The sequence below is a fragment of the Ictidomys tridecemlineatus genome, chromosome 10 (genome assembly GCF_052094955.1).
Source record: "Ictidomys tridecemlineatus isolate mIctTri1 chromosome 10, mIctTri1.hap1, whole genome shotgun sequence".
In the NCBI taxonomy this organism is placed as follows: domain Eukaryota; kingdom Metazoa; phylum Chordata; class Mammalia; order Rodentia; family Sciuridae; genus Ictidomys; species Ictidomys tridecemlineatus.
Window position 1 is genome coordinate 118,660,258 of NC_135486.1, and position 19,237 is coordinate 118,679,494.

The window sequence follows — 19,237 nt, forward strand, 5'->3', positions numbered from 1 at the left end:
TCAGACCCATTGTCTCTACTTCTGATCTGGCTAACACCTGCATGGCAAATAGGTCCCTCATTTGTTTCAACTTAGATTTGTTGACAGCGGTTTCCTGGTGCGCTGTCTTGAAGGATTCTGAGGAGGCTCAGCAAGAAAGAGTGTTCAGTTGATTGGGTCTGTCTGTCATGGAAAAGGAAGTAAGGAATGGGGAGCTAGAGTGTCCTGGGCATTCTTGTCCATAATGTAATGTTGGTGGCTGTGTCCTTGAGGAGGAGCCTTGTGTCCTCTGCCTCTGGCCACTCGGCTGTGAGTGCTGCACAAATGTGACCTGAACTTCTTGTGTGCTTCAGTAGCCAGCTTCCACCTGGAGGACAGTCCTGAGGCGGGAGGTGCCACTGCTGGGCCCAGAGCAAAGAGGCCATTTTGATTGACAGCACAACTGTGGTCCTCCTTTTGATTTAGAGTGTTAAAATGCTTCTCTAGAAAGTACGTAGGTTTTGGGATGATTCTCAGATTTCACAGCATACTAAGCCTATTGCCTTCAGTCTTAAGGGGGATGCGAGTAGATTGTAGGGACATATTTGTGGAGACTTAAATATGTGCAGAACATAGTAAGTCGCCACAAATAAAACAAGGTGAGGTTTTTTTCACCACAAGTAACGTTCTCCTACTCTTTTCAGCTCAAGCTCTTGGACTTACAGAGGCAGTGAAAGTTCCATACCCTGTGTTCGAATCCAACCCAGAGTTCCTCTATGTGGAGGGTTTGCCAGAAGGAATTCCCTTCCGAAGCCCCACCTGGTTTGGAATTCCTCGACTTGAAAGGATTGTCCGTGGGAGCAATAAAATTAAGTTTGTTGTTAAAAAGTAAGTCATTGGCTACCTCAGCCCTTTTTGGAATTGGTGAAGTATTTCTACTTAACTTTTTTTCTTAGAAGTGTGGGACTTTGAAGTCCCTGCTGGGAAAGCCTGGCTCTGGGCTGAAATCCTATCGTTATCCATTTCCTCTGCAAATCTTCTTCTTCTTCTTTTTTTTTTTTTTTGGTACTGAGGATTGAACTCAGGAGCACTTGACCGCTGAGCCACATCCCCACCCCTATTTTTTTTTTTTTTATTTAAGAGAGAGAAACTTTTAATATTTATTTTTTAGTTTTCGGTGGACACAGTATCTTTATTTTATTTTTATGTGGTGTTGAGGATCAAACCCAGCACCCTGTGCATGCCAGGTGAGCACGCTACTGCTTGAGCCACATCCCCAGCCCCTATTTTTGTATTTGAGACAGAGTCTCACTGAGTTGCTTAGGGCTTCACTTTTGTTGAAACTGGCTGTGAACTTTCGATCCTCCTGCTTTCTCTCCTGATCTGCTAGGATTATAGGCGTGCACCTGTCTGCAAATCTTTTTTTTTTTTTTCCTCCTTCTGTTTTGAAAATTGGAGGCCAGCCTTGGGCCTGTGGTTGCTGGGGAGGTGACAGGTGTGTCCCACTGCCTGGTATGGATGCCATATGCTGTGTTGTTCCTGATACATCTTATGATGGCTGAACATTGTTGACCCAAGTTCTTCTTTACCTTCTTGCAGAGCTACAGTGGTTGAAGAAACTAATTTAGTTTTAAATTTTATTTTTCAAAATCACTGATTTTGGGCTGAGGATGTGGCTCAAGCGGTAGCGCACTCGCCTGGCATGCGTGCGGCCTGGGTTCAATCCTCAGCACCACATACCAACAAAGATGTTGTGTCCACCGAGAACTAAAAAATAAATATTAAAAAAAATTCTTTAAAAAAAAAAAAAAAACACTGATTTTTGGGCTGGGGCTGTAGCTTAGTTTATGAGGTGCTTTCGTTGCATGCACAAGGCCCTGTTCAGTCCCCAGCACCACTTACACACTAATACACATACCCAGAACCACTGGTCATGGTCATTTATACTAACTGTGGCCCACCATCCGACTCTGTGTCCTGATTCTGACTTTTCTTTCCAGACCTGAGCTGGTCGTTTCCTACCTGCCTCCTGGAATGGCCGGCAAAGTAAACACTAAAGGTAAGAGGCTTGTGGCTCTTTCCCGCTCTCAGTGCTCTGGAACCTTCCTTGTCAAGTTCCTTATGTCAGACTTGAGCATGCACCATCTTGTGGGGTTTGGTTTCTTTGTCATTTAGGTATTTTATTTAATGTTCCTCTTGTTCTTTCTCTCTCTCTCTCTCTTTTTCTTTTTTCTTTACATTTCATTGAAAATGTCATGTTTGCAATCCTCCTTCATTCGTGTTTCCACAGCTTTGTTGAGACTCAATGGAGGATTACACTACCAGTTTAATTCTTCAGGTTTCTTTGAAAAGAACCAAACTGTATGAATTTTAATACTCTGCTTTTATAAAGCATCCCCTTCTATAATTTTTTTAAACAATATACAAAAGTAATCGTGTCTTATTTTACAGCATTGCAGTCCCCCAAAAGACCACGGAGCCCTGGGAGTAACTCAAAGGTTCCTGAAATTGAGGTCACGGTGGAAGGTAAGGCCATTTCTTGGCAAGTTCTGTTGATTCTGAAGTATACTAGTTATGTGAGTTTGCTAGTTGTAGTTTTATGCAAATGAGTTTTTATAGTGCTGGTCAATTTCAGAATGTTTTTTAATTAAAATAAAAAATGGAGAAAGTAGCACATGGAGTTTTTCCCTTATCTTTTTCACCCTCTTTCTGCCTTTTTTTTTTTTTTTTTTTTTCGGGGAAATTTAGGGATGGTTTAAGTAGTAGAGCTTTGGATTAAAATAGTTTTTACTATGCCCTCAAGTGGCCTTTCTTCTCTCTGCTCCAACTGGGTCTCTTGTCTTCTCATTTCCATGGTGTTAAAATACTCAACAAAGCACTGTACGTCTTCCTCAGCCGCTGCTACGCAGGAGTGTTGCCTGCTGCCTCTGCATTAATGAGAAGGAAATAACTGCATTGGGAGGATTCTTTTTGTCCTGGGATTGATTGATTGATTGATTGATTTTTAGAGAGAGAATTTTTTAATATTTATTTTTTAGTTTTTCAGTGAACACAATATCTTTGTTTGTATGTGGTGCTGAGGATCGAACCCGGGCCGCACGCATGCCAGTCGAGCGCGCTACCGCTTGAGCCACATCCCCAGCCCGGTTTTTATTTTTTTTTGTTGTTTTGTTACCAGGGATTGATCCCAGGGGCATTAACCACTGAGCCACATCCCAGACCTGTTTTGTATTTTATTCAGAGACAGGGTCACACTGAGTTGCTTCACGCTTCACTTTTTGCTGAAGCTGGCTTTGAACTTGTGATCCTCCTGCCTCAGCCTCCTGAGCTGCTGGATTGCAGACGTGTGCCCCTGCACCAGGCCTGAGTTTTCAGTTTTGCATTAAGAAATTGCTGCATGGAGCTGGGGTTTGGCTTAGTGGGAGAGTGCTTGGCTAACATGCTTAAGGCACTGAGTTTGATCCTCAGCACCACATAAATGAAAAATAAAGATATTGTGTCCACTTAAAAAACTAATACAAATAATAATTTTTTTTAAAAAAGTGCTGCTATTTTCGCTGGGATTGTGACTTGGTAGTAGAGTGCTTCCCACATGTGTAGGGCCCTGGGTTTGATCCTCACCACCACATAAAATTACATAACGGTATTTTGTCCATCCACAACTACAGATATTTAAAAAAAGAAAGTGCTGCTATCAAGCGGAGCATGGGTCCCCATTTAGGTCTCCAGCACACTGAGGACCTGTTTTCTCATGTGAAGGACATCAGGCATCCTGCACAGTTCATTCATGTTCGCCATTACCAGATTAAAAATTTGTGTTCACAAATGCCAAGAATCACAAATAGACTCAGTCCTCTTTCTCCCTTTGGATCAATCTGAGGGTGATCTCTCCTGCACACACGACCTTTCTTTCCCTGAAGGAACTAGTGACTGCTTTGAAAGTGCATGTGCTGTTCCTTATTAAAGTGACACACTCGGCCGCCAGGCAGACCTAGGCCTGAGTTCACCACGGCTTGTGTTCTGTGAGCCGTGACAGTGCCTCGGGGAACATGAGTGCACAGGGAGACAGGAGAGGATTATCACCAGGCAGGGCACACAGCAGATCTTCCTTGGAGGGAAGTGCCAATGGCCAGGTCCACAGTCCTGCTCCCTGCTCTGGGAGCATGCGCATGTGCTTTTCCCAGCCATCCTCACTATCTCAGTGCCTGCGGGCCTGCGCCATCTGGCTCCAGGTCACAGCACCGGGGCCTCTGAGGCGACTGGTCCCTGCCATGTACCGGTGATGTGCTGGTGAGGAAGGCCACTGAAAGAGGCTTAGATTAGTGGTTACAGTGAGGAAAAGAGTAGAAACGGAGGAGGACAGGTGAGGTGGTGAGTGCAGCTACAGGCCTGGCGTTCGAGTGGGGACACATCCCTGGGGACAAGGCAAGGTGCTCTACAAGAGCAGAAAGGGCAGAAATATAAATAGCCATGTGTATTTCTCAAGCAATGAGAGATTGAGTCCATGAGCCCTAGGTGAGTTAAAAAGTCTCATTTAAAAACACTGAGAACACCAAGAAAGGCTCAGGACAGGGAGGACAGCTGCCCTCAAGGGCATGTTTCTGTCCCTCTGGCTCCAGTGTAAAGTCACTGGGTGCTGTGCTGGTGTCATGGCTCGAATGGATTAACCTCTGGGTGTTAAATGTAAGTTTGGGAAAAAGTAAATCGGACTGTGGACATGCCCCCGTGTGTAGGCACTGCCTGGGGAGATGGGTTGATTCATAGCCAGGCGCAGAGGCGCACACCTGTAATCCCAGTGGCTCTGCAGGCTGAGGCAGGAGGATCGTGAGTTCAAAGCCAGCCTCAGCACCTTGGCAGGCCCTAAAGAACTCAGTGACATGTTGTCTCTAAAAAAAAAAAAAAAAAAACAAAGGACTGGGGTGTGGCTCAGTGCAAAAGATTGATTTGTAATAGTAGGTAGGCTTCTAGATGTCACTCTGGCGTGTGGTTTTTAGCTTTTGTCTGTTCATCCTGTTGAAACAAAGCTTAATTGTAAACTCTCGGCCAGAAAAATAGAGAAACACAGCTTGTGGAACATGACAGGGGCAGGGCTGAGCCACCCCGGCTCCCAGGGCAGCAGTTTTGTGTCCCTGGCAGGCGGTGTTGACTTCAGCAGCAGCGTTTGTTTTCCTCACATTAAGATGATTCTGAAGGCAGGCTTGTCCCAATGTGCACTCCGTAGCTGGAAGAAGTTAAAGGATTTCTCTGGGATTCAATTGGCCTCCCTTCCTGTGTGCATTAGAACCCTGGTGCTCCTGTCCTCTTGTCTGTATCCATGTAGGACATGTGTGAGGAGCCGAGGGGCCGCATCCACCTAGCCGGCACCCTCCGTCAAGAGCTCCTGGCCGGATGGACATGCTCAGGGTAGTGCAGTGTTGGGCATGGAGACAAGGCTTCTCAGGGGCTCAGGCTGGCTTTGACTGGGACACTCTGCTTCAGCCTGCTGAGTCGCCAGGATTCCCAGCTTGTGCCCTGATGCCCAGCTTCATAACAGATTTTAGCCCGAGTATTATAGTTCAAAGGAAAAAAAAAGAACTGAAAATAATGAAATGAAATATATAGAGATTGAATTCAGACCTGGGATTCTCTGGAGAATTATTTAAACTCAATTTTTCGTGCTCTATAAAACAGGACTAAGCATAGTGTTTAATGCTTCAGGTTTTTAAAAAATTGAGATGGCATTTGTTTGCTGTGAAGTCTCCCTGTTCAGTGGTTCAAGTGGGCCAATTATGTGTCATCTCACTCTGACTCCAGAGCTGGCTCCAGGGGCCTCTGACCACTCCACTGGCTGTCTCTCCTCACTTTCCGCACAGCCGCCAGCCACTGGCTGTTCTTTTATTTTCTATCTGATGTTCCGTGTGGATGGACCTGAGCAGCATGTCTCTGGCCCAGGGTTTGGCCTCCTGTTTGGAGGCTCCTCTGGGCTGGGCTGTCTGCCTGACCTCCATTTTTCTTCCTCCGTTAAAAAAAAAAAAATTGTGGTGATCAATACACAGCACAGAGCTTACCAGTGTGGCCACTTCTCCAAGCGGGTATTTCTGCAGCATTCAGTACGTTCATGTCATTGTGTCGTTGTCGTCATTGCCAGAGCACCTGACCTCACCCAGCTGAACCTTGGCCTGTGACATCAACTCTAACTCTCTGCCTGAGCCCTGACCCTGACAAGGGTTGTGAGCACTGTCTCATCATGGGGAATACTGGGCCGCAAAATGAGTGAAGTCCTGCCATGCGCAGTGACGAGGAGGAGTGGAATTCCTCTTGTTGGGCAAATAGGCCACGTGCAGGAGGGGAGTGCCTCGTGTCCTCGCTGTGTGGAAGGGAGGTGCTGGCCTCCGGCCTCAGTACGGGCATTAAAGTGGTGAGAGGAGACCTGGGTTCTGTGTTCTGTAGCAGGACAGCGTGGCTGTGGGGCAGCTTGAACCAGGCCTCGCACACACTAGGCAAGTGCCCTGCTGCTTGGCCTCCGCCCAGTCCTGTGGGTAACGCTTGGTGAGAAGAATCCAGGGTGTGTTTCAGGATTGTATTTTAGGCTGGGGTATTGGGCCGCACCCCACAGAAGACCCCTGCCCAGGAGCTGGAGGTGCTGTGCCCTGGCTGGGTTTTCCACGCCATGTCCCTGTCATCTGGCTGCACCCCACACACAAATATTATGTCTCAGAAATTCCATAAAAACCAAACATTAATAAAGAATAGCAAATATACAAAATAACTTGCTTTTTTTCAGAACAAGTAAGACTAGACGTGAGAGGTTGGGACCCAAGCAAGAGAGAAAGCGCAGGCAGTGGTGACGCCCATCATGCGCGGCCCTACTGTGCTCCTCTGCCGGCCCCTCTGGCTCTGTGTCTCTGCGAGACATGGCTGGAAAAGTAGTCCCCAGGGACCACGTGGCCAGTACCTGGTTTCGTAGATGACCGTGCTACCCCGCGCAAGTCTGTCCTGCATAGCTGTTCTCCTTGCGGTTTTTCTTTACTCGGTTTCTGTTAACCTATGGTTAACCACGGTCCAAAAATATTAACTGGAAAATTCCAGAAAGAAACAGTTTATAAGTTTAAAAAAAAAGCTGCCATGCACCGAGGTGTACAAAGCCCTATTCTGGTCCTACCATCAGTTCTCTGGTAACGTGGCCAGAGGTAGACAGGCATCCTTAGAAAGTTCTGCATTTTTCAAGGACTTACAGCGTCAGCTGCACCTCTTCTGTGCGCACCTGTGGTACGTGGGGACCCTGCTTCTGTATCTCCTTGGCGCTCCTTGCTGTGTGTTGGTGCCTGGTGGCAGACACTCCTCTAGGGAGTGCCACTGTGTGCGTGCACCACACATAGCCTGTCAGACACTTCACTCCCACTCCTTCCTGAGCTGGGGCTCACACGATCCTCCTGCCTCAGCCTCCTGAGCAGGGACACGTGGGTGAGCTGGGCAGTATCTGAGTAGATGTCTGAGAAGTGCCAGGTGATAGGGAGGGAGCAGAGATGGTCTATGACCAGCAGGCATGGCCATTGTCGTCCAGACTTGGCTGTTTCTGTCACAGGCTAGACTGGACCAGAGGTACTACATAGTAGGATTAATAAGATGCCAGTCATGGTTTTTCTTGACTTTCCTTCAGGCTCTAACAACAATAACCCTCAGACCTCCGCCGTTCGAACTCCCACCCAGACTAATGGCTCCAACGTTCCCTTCAAGCCTCGTGGGAGAGAGTTTTCCTTTGGTAAGTGTGTCGTGGTTTTCTCACTTCACCGCATTACACAAAGGAATGCCTCTTGGTCCAGGTGACCCACTGCTTTTTCTGGTAAGGTGGCACCGACCGTGACGAAGGTTGCCAACTGTCTGACCTATGTGTGAGCTCACACTGCTGATCACCCCCATGTCTAGTCTGGCCTTAAAGGACGCGTGTCAGGCAGCAGGTGAGGCCCTTATGATGGCAGTAGGGCCACACCTTCTCAATTGCTGTGATCTTAAACCGCCTCCAAGTTGAGCAGTGGGAAAGGCTGTTACTTGGCTGTCTGCAGCTAGCTTTCTGGGCCTCCGCTTCTCGGGTGCCATTTGTTAAACAGAGACAGCACTGCCTTCCCACGTTGGAGTTTGTGAGGACCATCAGTGTCAGCTCCTCACCTGTGCTCGATAGACTCTGTATTGGGAATGGGTTCATTTCTTGTTTATTTCAGTGCATGTCATTTCAGCCAGGGTGTCAGTGTTGCAGTCAAACATTTCTGTAGTGTAGCAGGGTGGGTGTGCTGCCAGCCCGGGACGTGTTAGAAACTGAGGACTGTTTACTTTGTGCCTCCTAAAGCTGCACAGTGAAAGGTGAGCAACCCTGTCTGTGACCGTGAATGACACTCTAACCACGTGTTTCTCTGCAGAGGCCTGGAACGCCAAGATCACGGACCTGAAGCAGAAAGTCGAGAATCTTTTCAATGAAAAATGCGGTAGGTTTATTTTGAAACCTTACTGAAATATAAAGTAGCTTTCAATAAATCTAAGACAGGGAGCAGAGTTATTAAGTGTTATTATCTCTGGAAATCTGTGGGGTTTTCAAGTTTCAGTTTCTAACATTTTACTGGGCACCTTGCAACACTTCAAGGGATGCTTTCTAAAACTAAGTTGTGTTTTTGAGTAAAGATGGCTTCAGTGTCTATGAAATGCTCACAGTGCATCCCTAGAGCTGAAGGTGAATAGTGTGCAGGGGGAGAGGCGTGAACTGTCTGTCGTGTGCGTCCCACAGGTGAAGCTCTTGGCCTTAAGCAGGCAGTGAAGGTGCCGTTTGCATTGTTCGAGTCTTTCCCGGAGGACTTCTATGTGGAAGGCCTACCCGAGGGCGTGCCCTTCCGAAGGCCCTCTACCTTTGGCATTCCGAGGCTGGAGAAGATACTGCGCAACAAGGCCAAGATCAAATTCATCATTAAGAAGTAAGCAAGTACAGTGAAGCCAGGGACAGGCACATGGTTTCCCCTTTGTGCTGGGACTCTGATACTAAGGTCAAAATAGTCCTCCAGCCTCCTTTCATTCAGCTTGCCTTTTCCTTAGTGAGTTACCAAGGTACATAGAGGGAGCAGGTCCTCTACCAGAAGGTGCTCACATTCAGGTTTCTATGGGGTGGTGCTGCTAACTCTTACCAGTGGTTCAGTTTTCCAAAGGTCTTTTTTCCCCCTGCAACTTAAACAGTATTTTTAACGTCACCTATGTTTGCCTGACCATATATGAATTAATTAGGCTAATTGAAATAGATGGGAATAATTGGAATTATTGATGTACATTTATATAACAGCCTCCTCAGCAGCTTGAGAGGCTGAGGCAGGAGGATCATTAATTCAAAGCCAGCTTCAGCAAAAGTGAGGCGCTAAGCCACTCAGCAAGACCCTGTCTCTAAATACAATACAAAGTAGGGCTGGGGATGTGGCTCAGTGGTCACGTGCCCCTGAGTTTAGTCCCAAAAATGAAGTCCTACTAGGTACGAGTGTACTTTTGGGCAACGGGGTTTTGCCGTGTCAATCAGAGCTGGCGTTGCCACACTTCATGACTGTTCATTGCCCTTTAGGCCCTGTCCTAGAGGTTTGGCAGTAAGGCTGCTGCTTCCCACGAGGATATGCAGGGCTCAGGTCCAAGGCTTGTCGGTGTCTCTAGGCTGCACACTTGGGACTTTTCCTGTTTTCATTCTCGCATCTTGCCCTGATTCTCTCATGGACATGCCCCCAGCATGGGAAGAATGCAAAGTCAAACTAGGACACTAATGGTTTCGAGCAGAGGGATGGGCGGGTGTCAATTCAGGTGTCATTGGGCTTTTTGAAATGTGTTCTTCATGGAACCACATTGTTTCTGTTTATGGTTAGGAGCAGAACCTGCTTGCACAGGGCTTCTAAAATCTTATTTATTTAATCGTCGGTGATAACTTTTACCCTGGGTTAGCCATGTTTTCTCTCTTGTAGACCAGAGATGTTTGAGACGGCGATCAAGGAGAGTACCTCCTCCTCCAAGAGCCCGCCCAGTGAGTGTCCCCGGGTCGGCCGCAGTACTCTCCCCACAGGGCGGGTATTGGTTTCCGGGTCTTTTGGATCAAGTGCTGAGTGGCAGTGCTCGCAACGAGAACAGGCCTTAGTGGGAATGGTCAAACCTGGGTGGAACCCAGAGTGTGGCTGGAGGGGAGGAAACTTCCCTGAGGCCCGAGGCCCTGTGCCATCTGCTGGAGGGGAGCTCCTCACCTTCAGGTCCCTAGAGAAAACGTTGGTGCTGTTTGTTCTCCTTAATCTCTAATCTTAAATTTTCAACCTAAGGAAAAATAAATTCGTCGCCCAATGTTAACACAACTGCGTCAGGTGTGGAGGATCTGAACATCATTCAAGTGACAATTCCAGGTATCCTTTCTCTGCCTTCATCGTGGTTTGTGGGTCTCTGTGGCTTTTCCGGGTCTCTGAGCACAGGTTACTGGGACTTGTCCTAGTCACTCAGGGAGGTCCCACATCCTACAGGTCGCCCTGTGTCCCCAGGTCCCGCAGAGACCCTCAACCGGTACTGTGCTCTGTGCTTTGCCTGCCTGCCTGCCCCAGCTCCCGCCTCTCAGTCAAAAAATGATCTTCTATTAGATGAAAGTGTACTTTTGGGCCATGTGGCATTGCCATGCATCATGACCACCTGTGGCCCTTCAGGCCATGTCTAGAGGCTTGGCGGTAAGGCTGCTGCTTCCCAAGAGGAGGTCCAGGGCTCGGGTCCCATGGCTTGTTGGTGCTTCTAGGCTACGCTTGGGGCTTTTCCTGTGTCCCTCTGCCCTGCACAGCACTTGTCGTCATTGGAACAGGGATACAGCACTTTCAGTTATTTTCAGTTCGGGTTGTAACTTGTTCACAGGACTGAAATGCTCCAGAGACTAACAGAGCTCCTCGTGATCTACTTGAAATTAAAAGTGCATTTTTAAGTTTTGAGTTTTCTCTGGACTGTTTTCAGATGATGACAATGAGAGACTGTCAAAAGTTGAGAAAGCAAGACAGCTGCGTGAGCAAGTGAACGACCTCTTCAGTCGGAAATTCGGTGGGTTATGTATTGTGAGATAGTTTGCAGTAAACCAGGGATCCCCCTCCCTCCCGACCCCCAGTACTGGAGATTGAACCCCAAGGTGCTCTCCCCTGAGCTACTCCCCAGTCTGGAGGTTGTGTTTTAAGAAGGTCTGTTCAGTAGACCATTGTCATGTAGTCATAACCTCCTGTTGGAAAAGAAGTAAAATTTTAAAAATTTCTTCAATAAGAAAATTTTTATTGTGTTGGTCTATTAATGGTCTGTATCAAAGTTAATAACCCCAAGGCTCCTGTTTGTTTGCTGAATACAGAGAACTTAGTTAGCAGACAGGGTGGCCTTGGCAGCGCGTGCTACTTTGTGCTCTTAAAGTCGGCGTCAGGTATGAGGTCCTCTGCTTCTTGCTGCCTTGTTACAGGCGAAGCTATCGGCATGGGCTTCCCTGTGAAGGTGCCCTACAGGAAGATCACCATCAACCCTGGGTGCGTAGTGGTGGATGGCATGCCCCCCGGGGTGTCCTTCAAAGCCCCCAGCTACCTGGAGATAAGCTCCATGAGGAGGATCTTAGATTCTGCTGAGTTCATCAAGTTCACAGTCATTAGGTAAGTGGGGTTCCTGCTTAGTCACAGGGGCAAGTCTAGAGATGGCCAGGCTGAGACATACCCCTGCCCCATGAGTTGTGTGGGGTCCTGAGTGAGGAGCGACAGGTGTTTGTTTTGTTCAGTGCTGGGCATCAATCCCAGAGCCTCGAGCAGGCGGACCGGTGTCCTTTCCCTGCGCTGGCTTCCTCTCCAGTTCTTAGGCAAGCCATTGGTAGATCACGGGAGGCCTGTAGCCTCCATCCTGCCTGCCAGCTCTGACTGCATGCCCTCTGTCTGCTCTCTGGCTATAGTGGGAAGTGTGCGTAGCTGGCAGGGAGACACTGGGGCCTATGAGGCCTGCAGTGTCACCATCTTGGCGTGTCCTTGTGGGCTTCACGGCACACGGTCTGGGCTCAAACCAGCCATTTGTAGCCACGTCACTTCTGTTTCTCCCCCTGCGAGATGGAGTGATGTCATCCCTTCTAGAGCACCAGCTCCTTGTACCCCACAGTGACCCCCTCCCTCCTATCCACCTCAGCCTATCACTCGCTGCCACTGCCCTGTCTCTGGCAACGCAGGTTCCTCAGGGCAGGCCCCAGGCACCCCGGGCCTTTCTTCCTGCACTCATGTCCTCAGCAGCCAGAGACTGAGCAATGCCTTCCCAGTAGCCATCACTGGGTTCTCTGTTCCTGTCTCTGCTCATATTTTTGCTGTCTCTACTTAAGTGGAGCATTTTATGACAGTGGTGTGTGTTTTCCTGCACACATATGCCTGATACACGTGCGCACGTACATGCTTCTTTTTTGTTTTTTGGTTAAACTAGGCATTGGAACCCAAGGGTGCTTTACCACTGAGCCATGTCCCCTGTCCTTTTTATTTTCTATTTTGAGACAGGGCCTCACGAAGTTACTGAGGCTGGCCTTGAACTTGTGATTCTCCTGCCTCAGCCTCAGGAGTCATTGGCATTGTGCCTGTCACACCCATCTCTTCTAAAAGATTATAAAGTAGTGGATAATTAATGACACAGGTTAAGTGTTAGTTGAATGTACAGGTATTCTTGTACTGTTAAAATGTGATTTGTTTCTCTCTTTAGACCATTTCCCGGACTCGTGATTAATAACCGTGAGTATCTCACAGATTCCGATGGTATGTTGCTGGGATCCCGGAGTTGGTGGTGGGTGGTGGGTGCTCGTTGGGGCGCGTATCTTACTGTTTTAACCCTCTGCAAGCTTGGTCATGAGTGATAGGATAGACCCCATTTTGGATGTTTCAAATTTAAATGACTTATTCATGGTATGTAAACAATTTAAAGTGGGTCAGCGAGCCTGCGTGGTTCGGCTGTGTTGGGCAACCCCATGGTGGGCGCAGAGCTGAGCGGGCACAGCAGGGCGGTGTGGCCCGACTGTTGACTGACTGGCTCCATAAGGAAAGCTTTGCAGCGGAGGCCATACTGGTGCCCGACCCTCAGCTTCTGTGTGTGGTGTCACAGACCACAGGGCAGGATGTCACTGCCGGCATAGGCCACAAACTATGATTTGACTTGCCCACTTGGGCTCGCATGCTGCTCAGTAGACAAATGTGGGTGTCCTCCCAGTGCCCTATGTCCATGTCATCAGGAGTGCTCGGAGCACTGTGGTTCTGCTGGTCTGTTCTGCGCTGTGCTGTTGACTTCATCGCTGCAGGTTGTGAACGTGGTGCCCATTCTTTTCTGAGACCCTTCAGAGTTTCTCCATCTTTACTGATTAGAGTCGCTGTTCTCTCCCGAGCTCCATCTGCTCTGTGTTCACTCGCTAGAAGCCAGCCACCCCAGGGCTACGCTCAATGGGTCCCCGTCACCCGGAAACTGAGCAGCTGGGGCTGTTGCACCTGATTTGCAGAGTGGCCTCCCCTGGTGGGGGCATGGGTTCTGGCTCTTCGCCTTCCCGGTTTTGAGAGTGACTTAGTCATAATGTCCTCCCTGGCTCCTGATGGAAGCCCCAGCTCCTCTCCTGTCAAGGCCCCCTCAGTGTGCCTTCTACTGGGCAGTGTTAGTATGTGGTGATGGCAGTCACTCAGAAGAGGCCACCCTGCCTTCTTGACCTCAGCTCTGGTCACACTGGGACCCTTACCATTTGAGGGAATCCCACAGTGGTTTCCCCTTTGATTCTTTTTATGGATCTCAGTTCATCTGACCCTCATATGATGTTTAGGAGCCAAGGAGCAGCATGTCTCTAGCTGCCTGCCCCAACTGGGTTGAAAGGGCATGGTTCTGAGCTCATCCTCGTACAGCAGTGGGCACTGGAGATCTGTGGTCATTACTGTGACATTCATGGTTTGGTGGAATATACCAGAATCCTTATTCACTGTTCTTTCTCGTCTTGTGGCAGAGTTGTACCCATGGACCCGTCAGATGTGACTGGATGTTACTAAGTTGTTGTCTGAACTCTCTGCTTTTTTTTTTTTTTTTCAGAGTTGGTTGATCAGAACGAGTCAGAAGGCCCTGTGATCCAAGGTAAGAGGAGCCTCGGGACAGAACGTCCCCCGCCCGGGCAGCTCCCTGGAGCTGTGGCCTACTGTCAGTTCTGCAGTGTGACGCAAACACCGTCTGGGTTTTCTGGACACCTGTGTTTGGAAGCCCAGAACATTTTCACAGCTGGGGCTGGGGCTCAGGCTCAGGAACAGAGTGCTCACCAAGTGTGTGTGAAAAACACACACACACACACACACATTCTCTTCTCTCTCTCCTTTCTCTCCTTTCTCTCTTCTCTCTTCTCTCTTCTCTCTTCTCTCTCTCTCTCTCTCTCTCTCTCTCTCTCTCTCTCTCTCTCTCTCTCTTTCTCTCTCCTAATTCAAGCTGTGGGTCCTGACTGAAAACTGTGGGCCACAAATCGTTTGAGCCCACTGTCCTGGGTCAGGTGCAAGGTGTGGGGAGTAGAAGGAAATGTCAGAGTGAAAGACTCGTCTTTTTACTCAGGCTGTCCTGGAGCTTGAGATCCCCTCCCCCAGTCTCCCAAGTCACTGGAGTCACAGGCATGTGCCTCCTACCTTTCTCCTGCTGGCACTTGCTGCAAATCAGTGAGCCAGCTTGTGTTTGGTAGGAGTTGTCTTTTTTAATTTTTCCTCAAAAATGGGGAATGGCTGCTAGTGTTAAGATTGTTGAAAGTAATGAAAAGCTTTTATTGAAGGCAACCCAGGGAAGAATGGATGGAAAACAGAAGGAGCTTCCTGCTCCCTGTTCACAGCCACATCAAGATTGGTGACCAGCTGGGCTCCAGGGCAGGACGCTTACCTAGCAGGTGTGAGGCACTAGGTTCCGTCCTCAGCACCGCATACAAATAAGTACATAAATTAAATACAGGTATTGTGTCCATCTACAACTAGAAATTAAAAAGAATTTTTTTAAAAAAAAGAAGAAGAAGAAGAATCTTGAGTTCAAAGCCATCGTCAGCAGCGGCAAGGCGCTAAGCAATTCATTGAGACCCAGTCTCTAAATAAAATACAAAATAGGGCTGAGCATGTGGCTCAGCAGTTGAGTGCCCCTAAGCTCAATCCCCGGTACCAAAAAAAAAAAAAAAAGATTGTTACTTGGAGCTGGGCGCGGTGGCCCTTCTTTATGATCCCAGCTGCTCAGAAGGCTGAGGCAGAAGGACAACAAGTTCAAGGACAGCTGCAGCAACTTTAGGGAAACCTTAACTCAAAAAATAGGAAGGTCTGGGGATGTAGCCCAGTTGTAGAGCACCCCTAGATTTAATCCACAGTACTGCAAAAATTAGAAAATAAAAATAAAAAAAGATTGTTATTTACTTGTGGGGGCATTGCTCGGGTGTGTGCTTAGCATGTATGAGGCCCTGGGCTCCGTTCCCAACACACTCCCCCTCAAAAAGGGGGCTGGAGTTGTGGCTTGGTTGCAGAGCACTTGCCTAGCATGTGTGAAGCTATGGGTTCAATTCTCAGCACCACATCTAAATAAATGAATAAAATAAAGGTCCATCAACATCTAAAAAAAAATTTAAAAAAAAAAATGCTTCTGAAGGGCTGGGTTGTGGCTCAGCACTTGCCTAGCCTGCGTGAGCCCCTGGGTTCGATTCTCATCACCAGAATCAAATAGATGAATAAAATAAAGATCCATCAACATTTAAAAAAAAAAATTGTTACCGAAGACTTCATTTGTGTGGTTGTATATTCTCACTTATTAACACATCTCAGAAAAGTATGAATTTGAAAATGTTGTTGAATAGTTTTAGGTGGAATCCCCAGACACTGGTTATGGTTTCCACTGGTTATGGTTTCTTCTTGGGCTTGTGGTTTGCTTACAAAGATTAGAAGGTTTCTCCCTTATCTTCCTTCCAGATTCTTAAATAATTGAAAGCATCCTTTGAACACTATTAAAATGTCTTCATGTATTTCTCTTTAGAATCAGCTGAGCCAAGCCAGTTGGAAGTACCAGCAACAGAAGGTAAAAGAGTGTTCGTGGTCCACTTGGGAAAGTCTGAAGATTCTGAAGGCTTTTATTGGGACAGATGATAAATTATTTATGAAACTGTGTGGTGGTTTTGTTCTTTTGTTTGTGAGTGAACTAGAGTCATAGTTTATGCCAGGAGACATTTAGAGCTGACCAATGGCTGCTATTCCTTTGTTTTGCTAGATAACTTTGGTAAATTCTAGAGCAGTTGAATAACTGCTGTGTAACTGAGGTGGTGCTTAATGGTTGTCATTGAGTGCATAGACATAATCAGATGTTTCTCTTTGAAAACACGAGTAACAAGGGCTTGTTGATGTTGCTCAGTGGTAGAGGGTTTACCTAGCATGCAGAGGCCCTGGGTTCAATCCCAAGCCCTGCAAAACAAAGTAGAGAAAACACAAGTAATAAAATATACAATTTAACTCCTGTCAGTTGTGAATGGATGGGTAATTGGCAGGCTTTCATTAGCAGTGATTGATCAGCACCCTTTTATTTTTCCTGATAGAAATTAAGGAGACTGACGGAAACTCTCAGATCAAGCAAGAACCAGATCCCACGTGGTAGACCTCTTCCCTCCCAGGGTGAGTTGCCACTGCGTCCCCTCTGCTGTTCCCTGTCCATTCAGACCAGCTGCATGTCCATCTGCCCATCAGCGTCCTTCCTTCTCCTGGGAGATGGGGCACCACCTTCAGGGATGCAGGGCCATGTGCAAGGTCTGCAGGATTGTTTGAGCTAGGAGCTTAAAGCAGAGGTTTTCCTTGTATCGACATCCCTCTCTGAGTCAAAGAGGTAAAGGATGGATTTACCCCCAGCCACTGGAATTCCTCTGAGGCATTATCACTGGACTTCTGTCCTGTAGTAATAGTCAACCGGGCGCATGGCGCACACCTGTCATCCCCACAGCTCAGGATGCTGAGTTAGGAGGATCTCCAGTTCAAAGCCAGCCTCAGCCACTTATTGAGGCCCTAAGCACCCTAGCAAGACCTCGTCTCTAAATAAAATATAGAAAGAGCTGGGGATGTCGCTCGGTGGTTAAGTGCCCCTGGGTTTAATTCCTGATGCCAAAGAAAATACTAAACAGTTTTTGCAGAGTGTGGCGGAGCCTCAGGTGCATTCTTAGTTCTGCATGTTGAGTTACAAGTCCAGTTTTACTGTTCCAGGTGTAGATTAGACCAAGAGTCAGGAAATTGGGATGGGAGTCTGTCCTCCTGGACCCCTGAACCACCTCTGTCCATGAGCTGGGCTGTGGCTGGTTCTGATGTGCAGACCCTGACTGTGGCTTGTTGAAATTTGTCTTTTGTTGCCAATTCATAGATTTCAGGTCTCATGTCACCTCATAAGTGCATTTCAGTCCAAGTAATTGTAATCAGAAATTGCAGTTCTGTGTTCTAATATGTGTGAATGTGGAATTCCTTTTAATCAGATTAACCTGTCTTCTTGTTTATTCTTTCTCATTTTAGCTTAAGGTATCAGTGGTTGAGAAGAGCTTTTTGGACCTGTTACTGCCCCAAGCTGTGTAATATACTTGTATAACAGAAATACCTTCTATACAAACCTTTTTTTCTACTTTTAGATAGAAATGTCTACTTTTTCAGCAGTTCTGTGAATTGAATTAAGAGCAGAGTGACTGTAGATTTGGAATGGCTGGTTTACTTTGGAATGTATATTAAGGATTTCAGCAATGCTGGGAACACGACAGGGAAATGACAGGGACGACTCTCAGCAGATGTTTGGACGTATCCAGCAGAGCCTTCGGCGTGGTGTGTATTTTCCAGTTGAGAGAAGATATCTCCTACGGGAACATCTCAGCTTCTGCAGCGAAGAAAATTCCTGTGATAGTCAGTTCTTTAGTTTTTCTATTGGAAGAATCATTTAAATGCTCCTTGTTCACCGCTGTCCTTGAAGGCCGAGTGAACAGTAGTCATCTGTATATTTGACTAGACCTTTTCCTAAGCTATCTATCATGGTTCCTGCGTTTTTAACATAATGAAGAGAACCACCGTGTGGACGCCTGACGGTTGGTGAGAGGCCCAGCGTGGGTGGATGGCCTGCAGATCCCTCTTCCACCTCTACGCTTTGTCCAAAGCGTAGCCTGGGAGTCAGGGTTGGGTCTGAGCGCTCAGGCAAGCTACACCTCGGAATCTGTGGTGTGGGCTGTCACCGTCTGTCATTTTCTAATTCTGCGTGGGACACTGAGGCACCAGTGGGCAGCAGGGCCAGCAGGTTGATTGATTCTGCACCCTTGCTATTCTGCGCCATACGTAGGAGAGTCCTGGTGTGTGGGGAGTTCACAGACTGTGGGTCTCGATGCCGGCTGTGGAGCTGGAGGCGGGGAGGCATAGCGCTCTCTTTACTTATCACGATGTTCACATGGAGAATCATATTCACGGTAGCAAAATAGGCATTTTTATGTGTTGCTTATATTTTACCTCAAATTAAATTGTAGATATAGGGTAATAAATAAAATCCATCCATGCCTTTCACTCACCCCTTCATTTCTTTCTGAGGTGTCTTCCTGAGTGTCTGGGAGCCCAGTGGGTGAGGTGGTGGCAGGTGATCTATGGACGAGGGCCAGGTTGGTGCTGCCCAGAGCCTGTGGTACCTGGTGGGTGGACACAGCTGTCCCTCGTGTTCCTGAGGCCTCTATCACACCAGTCCTCCTCCAGTCTCCCTGGGGTGTGCCGGCCGTGGGGGAAGAAGCGTAGTTTAGGTAGATGTGCTCAGTTTCCTTTGGGTTTTTTTGTTTTGTTTTTTGAGGCAGGGTCTCACTGTTGCCTCTGCTGGTCTTGAAATGAACATGCTCTTCCTGCTCCAGCCTCCCAAGTGGTGAGGTTCCGGGTGGAGCCCCTGCGCATTGAGCGCTTTGTAGGCCAGACCCCTCTCTGCAGAGGGAGGGCACTGCCAGCCGCATGGGGAGACCAGCTGCTCTGGGAGGATCTCAGCTTCCTTTAACTTGGCCTTCCCTGTGCCCAGCTCTGCCACCCCGCCCCACAGCAGGGCAGCCTCCCTGTGAGACCAGAGGTCTGCCCCTGTGTGCTTTATGCCCAGGCCCCCTTTAGGGTTTAGTGACAGGTGTCTCCTGAGCGGTCTGCCTAGGCTCAGGCTGCTGCATCTTCAGGTGTGAGGAGCACCTCCAACCTCCTGTATGTTCTGTGACCTGGACAGGCGTGGAGGGGCAGGCTCCCTTCCTGGCCGTCTGTGTGTCCCGGGGTGGCCACCTTAC

The 19,237-nt window shown here is 48.1% G+C and overlaps 1 protein-coding gene across 11 annotated transcripts in view; it reads left to right on the forward strand.

Moving 5' to 3' along the window:
- Gtf2i (general transcription factor IIi) overlaps window positions 1–18,497 on the forward strand; it is a 90,491-nt gene extending 71,994 nt beyond the window's left edge. For 9 of the 11 annotated variants that reach the window (XM_078023929.1, XM_005328539.5, XM_040277459.2 and 6 more), the window contains 15 exons: window positions 663–846; window positions 1,959–2,017; window positions 2,410–2,484; window positions 7,598–7,699; window positions 8,352–8,417; window positions 8,714–8,897; window positions 9,915–9,973; window positions 10,260–10,340; window positions 10,927–11,010; window positions 11,411–11,594; window positions 12,667–12,695; window positions 14,023–14,064; window positions 15,967–16,008; window positions 16,520–16,595; window positions 17,475–18,497. In XM_078023929.1, the coding sequence (XP_077880055.1) occupies window positions 663–846; window positions 1,959–2,017; window positions 2,410–2,484; window positions 7,598–7,699; window positions 8,352–8,417; window positions 8,714–8,897; window positions 9,915–9,973; window positions 10,260–10,340; window positions 10,927–11,010; window positions 11,411–11,594; window positions 12,667–12,695; window positions 14,023–14,064; window positions 15,967–16,008; window positions 16,520–16,578 (1,250 nt within the window). In that variant the 3' untranslated portion in view covers window positions 16,579–16,595; window positions 17,475–18,497. The remainder of the gene's footprint in view (window positions 1–662; window positions 847–1,958; window positions 2,018–2,409; window positions 2,485–7,597; window positions 7,700–8,351; window positions 8,418–8,713; window positions 8,898–9,914; window positions 9,974–10,259; window positions 10,341–10,926; window positions 11,011–11,410; window positions 11,595–12,666; window positions 12,696–14,022; window positions 14,065–15,966; window positions 16,009–16,519; window positions 16,596–17,474) is intronic. The other 2 variants (XM_013360055.4, XM_078023927.1) reach the window with 2 other exon arrangements.
- Window positions 18,498–19,237: the final 740 nt, after the last annotated feature.